At 41.0% G+C, this 8,018-nt stretch overlaps 1 protein-coding gene across 1 annotated transcript; it reads right to left on the bottom strand.

Moving 5' to 3' along the window:
- Window positions 1-1,011: 1,011 nt before the first annotated feature.
- On the bottom strand, window positions 1,012-6,818 carry LOC104962946 (solute carrier family 12 member 9-like). The gene is made up of 4 exons (XM_010791460.1): window positions 6,533-6,818; window positions 4,773-4,947; window positions 3,538-3,684; window positions 1,012-3,068 (listed from the first exon to the last, which is right to left on the bottom strand). The coding sequence occupies exons 1-4, from the start codon at window positions 6,800-6,802 to the stop codon at window positions 2,236-2,238; spliced, it is 1,425 nt and encodes a 474-aa protein (XP_010789762.1). The 5' UTR covers window positions 6,803-6,818; the 3' UTR covers window positions 1,012-2,235.
- Between the last annotated feature and the right edge of the window lie 1,200 nt (window positions 6,819-8,018).

The raw sequence follows: 8,018 nt of genomic DNA, 5'->3' as shown, positions 1-8,018 counted from the left end.
AGAGATATATCCGTAGATTTAGTCCCTAATTTGCTCTCAAAGTGCACCAGATTGATGCATTTAACTTCAACTTTTCTGAAAAAAGATTCAGGTCCACCACCTGCCCACACCCCCTGTTAAATTGTCTCACCCACATTGAGGATGCTTCCTACGCTTCCCACGCCCATGTTTTATGCCATGCGTCAAGTCAGGCAAATTGGGTCCAAATGTTATTGCATCAATGATCTGTTGAAATTAAAATCAATAAATATATGCTGTAACTACTTTGCTCTAGGCAACTCAAGGGCTCAGGTAATGTGATTACTATATGAATAATGGTCCAAAATAACATAAAATGCATAGGGTTTTTTGTTAACATACTTTCGTCGCCGGCCGGCCGATACATGCCGCGCATTAAGTGGGCCTGTCTGTCAATTAATCCCCGGGCCACTTTTTCCCCCCAGTCCGCCCCTGCCTGAACACTGTGGGTCTCTCCAGCTTCACCACTCACCAGTGGCTCTCTGTCCCACGTTCTCCAGGTCAGAGGAATGAGAGTCTGTGATCACTTACCAACCGTCAGCTGCTGCGATATCTTATAACATCTTTTCCCCCCTCTTTCCCATCACCTTACAGAACATTGCTCTCACAATACTGCTGCCAGACTGGTTTCGTATGTCAACGTTCTTCATCAGAAAGCTACGAAATAAAGCAGAATCCGACAAATATTATAAAATAGTATGCAAGGAAACGCTTGTTGAAAAGGAGGATTAGTCATGTGACTGCATCTGCACTTAAGCTACATTTTTGAATGACGTGTGATAGCTACATTTAGGCTATTATGATACTGTACATGAGGTTTACTCCAAGTCTACTATTCTGTAATAATTAGCCTGAACTATACATGCACATTCTCTTTTGTGTATTTATGTATCTTCAATTATTGCATCAAGTTTTTATGCATCTGTATACATTACTTCAATCTCAATTCTTAGATTAGTATTTATCTTATTAATGACAGACGTTAGGACACAATCAGTTTGTATTGCATTAAAGCAATCTTTTAAATACATATGTTCCGATAGGATTTTACATGACAGTGACACAGATACACAGTACATTTTGCATATATTTACCACAATGACAACCAGCAGTGTAATTTGCACATCTAATAATGACTGTTACAGTTTACATGACTCTTTATGCTCTGTCTCAACATTGAAACGGGCGGATGGTTTTTTCAGTAACTTCCTGTTTGTGTTTAAATAAAAAAAGGTTAGTGTAATTGTTCCAAATGTCACAAAAAAAAACCTAAACAATAAAGGTTTAACTTTTCATTCTGTGATTTGTGAATAGGTAATAATGCATTTTTTGTGTGAAAATGTAACACGTTGCTTTGGTTTAGATTTGGTGGGTATCATTGTTGGTCCCAAACTTAACGAGTAACACAGACTCATCATCAGTGTAACCCCTTTTTTGCACAATGAAGCACAAAATCCCAGTTTATTTTTCAAGTAGGCACGCACAACAGCAAGAAATGCTGTTTATAATTCTGAGGTTCCCAGTTCCCTTCTGACGACTAGAGATTTCCACATAATAAAATTATTAAATTAAACTAAAAAACAAAACAAAAAAAGGAATGACTTGGTCCAGCAACCAGCAGAAATGTAAGAAATGAAAAGAAAGCATAAAAAAGCAGATTTAAAAAAACAAATTACTATGCGTTAACAAAATACTTTTAAGAAACTGAACCAGGTAAATATGTCTCCCCAACTTGTAATCACAATCTCATAATTTCAGCGCTGAAATGTTACATATATATATATATATACACACACATATAAATGTATATTAAATCCTAGACAACCCGTATTCATCAAAACAAATTGAGTTTTGTTCCAAAGAGTCAGACACATTTTTAATTTCCGCCTAAGATAATATAATGCAGACAAGAGGTTATATCCACATAAATCACGCCCATAAGTATATGCTCCATTTCATGGCTCGATCACCAATCCATTTCAAGTATATTTAAATAGGAAAATATCCTTACTTGAATGCAACTCCTCAAGGGGCGTCATTTAAAAATGCACTTGACTGTTGACCTTTTGTAAGCTTGAATAGCAACAGAAAAAGCTGCAGTAAGTGGACGTATGGTAACGGTTACAAACAGTGCATTATGTGTAAGTAGGGCCAGAGTTTAAACGTACATAGATAAGTCCCTGCTGCACGTACAATATAAATAAACACTCCTCATGCTCACAGCTCAGTGGATGTGACAGGGGTGACGCCGTGAATCAGAAGCGTTGGCCCCAAACTATTGGTCACTGCTTCCACCTGAGCCAGGTACTGTCGATTCTGGCTGCGCTGCGGAGAGGGTCGAGGTAAATACAGGAAGCGAACAGCGGCCTGCGAGCTGTGCTCCATCAACATACTGTTCACTGCGGACAGGAAGTCCTCGGACAGAGCTTGTTTAGCCTCCTCCTCTTCGGGTTGGAGGTGATGCTGAACCACAGAGTCCCACGGCACGATCTTTATCGACGCCCTGATCCTCAGCTTCTTCAGCAGCTCTCTAAACGTCTCTTCGTTCACCACCCAGCCCTGGTCGCTGGACTCAGTCTCCACATTCAGGAAGATCCTCATCCTCGCGTGGCGCCACTTGTTGGACATGTTGAGCACGCAGGCCATCTGCAGCAGGAAGAGGCTGCACACGTCCTCGTAGTCTCGGCTGCCCGGCTGCAGAAGGTTGAGCGGCCACACATCGATCGTCCGCTCCGACCCGTCCACTTTACTGTCCTTATCCTCGCCCTCCAACTGGAAGAAATAGCGCCCGACACACACATTCTTGTTCATTTTAATGGCGTCTGAAATGATACCCACGTATTCCTCTGGGGACAGCCAGCGGGGGCTCTCCACATGCCGGACCGGGGGGAAATGGGCCTGTAACGACGGCAAATCTACCCCGAAATTATATTCGCCCTCACTCCCTAGTTCCATAGAAGCGTCACAGAAAGCAGAGTCTTGGAGGAAGAAGTCTTCAGGAGTGCAGCTGTCATAGAAACCCAAAATCAAGGTGTTGGGTTTCATGCCACCTTGTGGAGGGAAAGAGAAGTACAGTTAGTGTTGTGATGTCGTTTAAAGACCTGCTTGTTCTCCCATGCTTTTGCATGCCACGTATAAGACGTATCAGTCTGTGTTTTCTAAATTGGGGTTTTCTATTTTCTCGTGTTTTAAAATGTTTTTACATCGTGTATGAGAGTTTTCAGTCTGTGGCTACAAGTATGGTTTTATGGACTGAATTTGGGAACAGAGATGAACGCAATAAACCGTATTTAATTTAGTCTTAATCTACATTATTTAATATTCAGTTCTTGTACATATCATATTCTATTGATATGTATGTAGACTTTTTGCACTACTTTGAATTTTGTATTTTATATATGTTGCATTGTTGGAGGAGCTCAGGTCAGAAGAATATCATTGCCATTTCTACACTGTAGCTTTGTGCATATGACAATAGAATTTTGAATCTTCTAGATGAGGAGAGGAAGGAGAGTTTACCGAGGCCGGTGATGCGCAGCAGGTGCTGAGTCCCCTGTCTGACGGAGAGGGACAGCGTCAGATCTACGAAGGCCTTCACCCCGAGTTTATCAACCAGACGCAGCCAGAAGTTATACTGCTGCTGCACCGGGTCTGAAGGCAGGGAGTCTGTAACGCAGGAAAGAAATCAGATGAATTGTAAAGAAAAGGTTATTAATACTTTAGAAAAACATTAACATAATCAATTCAAAGTAAAAATCCTGCATATAATCTAATTTAAGCTCATACATCATAATTATATCATTAATATATATATTACAGAGTCCCACGGCAATATATATATTAATGATATAACTTGACTAATTTTAATAGAGATGCATCGTTGCACAAGTAGGATCTTACTGTTGTAGATGGTTGAGGTGGACTTTAAATACAATCAGTTTAGTCTAGTTAAACTAATTTAACATTTCAAAAAGGTAATTTAATAGTTATTTTGAAACACCATTCAAATAAAAAATATATATTACAAACTATTGTGAGCACTTAAAGAGTTTAGCCCATTTAAAACTAATGCACCAGCAATTACAATGGTTAAAATGTGGTGTATTGCACTTGTGGTAATACTCTCTGGATAAAAGTGTCAGCTAAATTAAATGCAATGTAATTTATTGGTATAAATATTTGATAACGCAACCAGTCCCAAACCAAAAAAGGTCCGGTTCAAGTAGCGAAAATAAACTAAATGTTGTATTTGTATTGTTCATAGACTTTGCAATGTACCCTAGTGTTCACCAGGGGGCAGAAAAACAGGTTAACTGAGTTAATACATGAATAAAAGAATACATCAGCTCTGCTCTCTAAAATATGTTGGTTCTGTTACACATTATATCGTTTTTTACAGTTTGAGTGTGCCATTTAGCAAAAACAAGCAAGTAGCTGGACATGTGGCTGCTTTAAACTCTGATGTAAGATTGATACGGAGGATACTTGTTTATTAATAATGCACGAGGAGTAGCAGATGGAAAGTGAAAGTCTCCATGATGCTGCCGGTGGACTTCAATCTTTAATATCTCCTGCTCATCACGTGCTCTCAGGCTCAGTGATACAAATAATCAGATGAAGTTGATTGGATGTATCAGCAAAAGGCTTCCAGACTCATAAAAAAGGCCAAAAGGTGAGTTCCAGTCGGCTGCTAAACGTCCACAGATAAGAATAATTTAATAGTTGTCTGCCAGACCGTCCACAGAGAGAATTACCCAGATCTCCCAGCTGCACGTGGCCCAGAACATACAGGCCGCCCTTCTTCAGCTGGTTGATGAAGAGGATGAGCTGGCAGGAGGAGCGAGGGTTGGCCACCATCAGCAATATCTGCGGCCGCCAGAACTTCACGTGGTCCTTCCTCACATCGAGCATCAGCAGGTACTTACGCACCTAAAGCAAGAGGAGGAGAGCGTTGTTGACTCTGTGTGGCACGTCTGTTTATTAGTGTGTGGGTGTTTCTCAATGTCGAGGAAGGCTGCTCCAGAGCCACTATTTCAAGGACGCTACGTCATCGAGTCCTTCCGAAGGACTGTTCCAATGTCCAGGATGCTTGGAATTCTACCAAGGCCGGCGTCCTTCGTTGCGGGAAATTGCGAGGCTGCACATGTGTATCCTCCGGTCTTAAAATCCCCATAATGCTTTGCGCACGGACCAATTTCCAAAATCTTTGGTGGAAATCGAACTCCATTTAAGGCGGGGCCTCTGAAATGATGCACACCTGTTAGCCTGTTCCACCATTCTACGATTTCCGGCAAAGATTTGGAAATTGGTCCGTGCGCAAAGCATTGTGGGGATTTTAAGACCGTGGAGGATACACATGTGCGGCCTCGAAATGTCCCGCAACGAAGGACGCCGGGCTCGGTAGAATTCCAAGGAGCATGGACATTGGAACAGTCCTTCGGCGGGACTCGATGACCAAGCATCCTTGAAATAGTCTCTCTGGAGCATCCTTCCTTGACATTGAGAAACACCCTGTGTGTGTGGATCCAGATCAGGGTTAATATCGAAAACTAAAACTGATACTAAAGACTTAAGGTTTTCTAACCCCCACTCACTCAATAAAAATTATACACAAAAAATTAAAATAAAATAAGCCGTACAAATCTTGACATGAATAGAAAGCAACTAATCTAAATTTATAAAATAATATTGCCTTTTAAAACATTTTCTTTTAACAAGACAGCATGAATGTTGTCAACCCTATTCACATTGAACCACTTAAATTAAATGCCATTTAAAAGTTAAACCAAATCTATTTATTTACAGTAGTATGTGATACTTCTGAGACATTGTAACCTGGCCCTAATAAAAAGAAATAAAACATTTGAATTGGATATATTAATGATTTTGATCTGTTTTTTAAAAGTTAATAAATAATGTTTTCAGTGTTATTTCAGTGTAATTATGTAATTAATATTTTTGCACTTTTATTATCATTACGTAGTACAGGTAACAAAATGGTTTCTCTGCATTTGACCCATCCTAGTGTTAGGAGCAGTGGGCTGCCATTATGATCGGCGCCCGGGGAACAGTGTAGGGAACGGTGCCTTGCTCAGGGACACCTCGGTAGCACTTGGTCTTTGCCGGGACTTGAACTGGTGACCTTCCAGTTGCCAAGCCAAGCCCCTATGGACTTCGCCACCACCATTAACTGTTAGCACAAATATGGCGTATTTTCTCCTATTGAGATTAACGTTGTTTGTGCATTGTTTAATAAAGACACAAAGTCAAAACTGAAACTAAAATAAAACTAGCAAACGTATTAAATAAACGTAAATACATTTAAATCAAAACAAATGTTATAGTTCCAAACATATATAATTGTTTTGTATATATTAATTGTTGTGTTTTATTGCACATGTAAAAATGTGTCTTTGAGGTATATACATATTTGTATATTCGGGATAGTGGGAAACGGTATTTGGATCTCTCTGTCTGTACATAATAAAGTTGACTTTGACTTTGTTGGAGATGCCTGATGGAAGATGAGCGCCTGGCTGATGTAGCCCCAGCTGCTGGTGGGCGATTTGTAGTGGAGGAAGAGCAGCAGCAGCAGCAGGAGCACGATGCTGCCTGACGAGTACATGGGGTTAATGACGAACATCATCACCAAGCAGCTCACGATGCCCAGCAGGCAGGTGTGCCACGAGAACAGCTGGAAAGGTGGGTCTCGTTGAACCACAGAGGCAAAACACTGAGGTCGCCAAACACATCGAAAACAGAAGCAGAGAGAGACGATTAACATGACTGTACAATAATATATATCAGGGATGGGCAATTTTGAGGATAGAGAGGGCCACAAACAAAGCTTCCTCACTACCAGAGGGCCACTTCATATATAATGGTTATAAATCCATGTGAGGCTGATTGGGTTTTAATGTGTATATTGTTAAAGAGGACCTATTATGNAGTAGTTTAGATATCACGGGACGCTTAACACAGCTGATCCTGACCAGGAATCCACAGAAATCCACACACACGCACACACACACACACACACACACACACACACACACACACACACACAGCCTCTACTACTTTAGCAATTTAGGATAATTAGCCTACTATACAATGTCCGCCTGTGGTCCCCAGGGGTCCTGTAGGCTGTGTGTGTGTGTGTGTGTGTGTGTGTGTGTGTGTGTGTGTGTGTGTGTGTGTGTGTGTGTGTGTGTGTGTGTGTGTGTGTGTGTGTGTGTGTGTGTGTGTGTGTGTGTGTGCAAGCTCTCACAGCTGCTCCTGGTGTCAAGAGTTTGATAGATGAGAGATAGAGAGAGTGTTCATTTACTGCTCCGGAACACACACACACACTTACACACACACCACACACACACTTACACACACACCTGACTGCTCATTTATTGGTCTAACAGATTGGTCTTTTGTTGCTCGGTCGCTGGTTCACGCTGGAAGAGCTGCTGAAGTTCAGACTACGACGCTCGGGGGGGAAAGCTCCCCGTCGTCAAGCGTAAATGCCTTGAATGCGGCAACCAGACCTCCTATGAAATTTGTGGTTATAATTAGGAAATAAGAGGCATCATAAACAGACAGTACTTTGACAATGAACAGACGCAGGGGAGAGTAAGTGTGCCGTGGAAGAGTGAAGATGATTGCCTCAGTGCCGACTAAAAAGACTACCAATTCACACTCACACGGGTTTTATTGTCAGGGAGGGCTTTTCACTTAACCTAACTTTATTACTATATATAGGCTGGTGAGGAAAAGAGCAACACAAAAGTTAGTATAGTTGAAAAGTGTTGAGAGCAAACCAAAGCTAGTTTTAAACTGATTGAGGGCCAAAATGAATAACCACTAGAAGAAGTTCATAATTAGAACCAGTCTAACTTGTCTGTTTCTGAACGTTTTCAAGTTTGATTTCACGGCTAACTTTTCTACAAACTATAAAATAACATCAGCTTTAGCCTTGAATGCTCTACAACCGAGAATATGAACCATATTTTATC

The sequence above is a fragment of the Notothenia coriiceps genome, unplaced genomic scaffold (assembly GCF_000735185.1).
Source record: "Notothenia coriiceps isolate Sejong01 unplaced genomic scaffold, NC01 NC01_scaffold00035483, whole genome shotgun sequence".
Classification (NCBI taxonomy): Eukaryota; Metazoa; Chordata; class Actinopteri; order Perciformes; family Nototheniidae; genus Notothenia; species Notothenia coriiceps.
The sequence above is the reverse complement of the archived record's forward strand: the minus strand, read 5'-3'. Positions and strand labels throughout refer to the sequence as shown.

Excerpts from the sequence above, each read along its gene's own strand:
- LOC104962946 (XM_010791460.1), bottom strand. The coding sequence starts at position 6,802 with ATGTTAATCGTCTCTCTCTGCTTCTGTTTTCGATGTGTTTGGCGACCT. Across the intron at positions 4,948-6,532 it reads AGGCGCTCATCTTCCATCAG|GTGCGTAAGTACCTGCTGAT; the intron begins GCATCTCCAACA and ends CTCTTGCTTTAG. Across the intron at positions 3,069-3,537 it reads GCTGCGCATCACCGGCCTCG|GTGGCATGAAACCCAACACC; the intron begins GTAAACTCTCCT and ends TCCCTCCACAAG.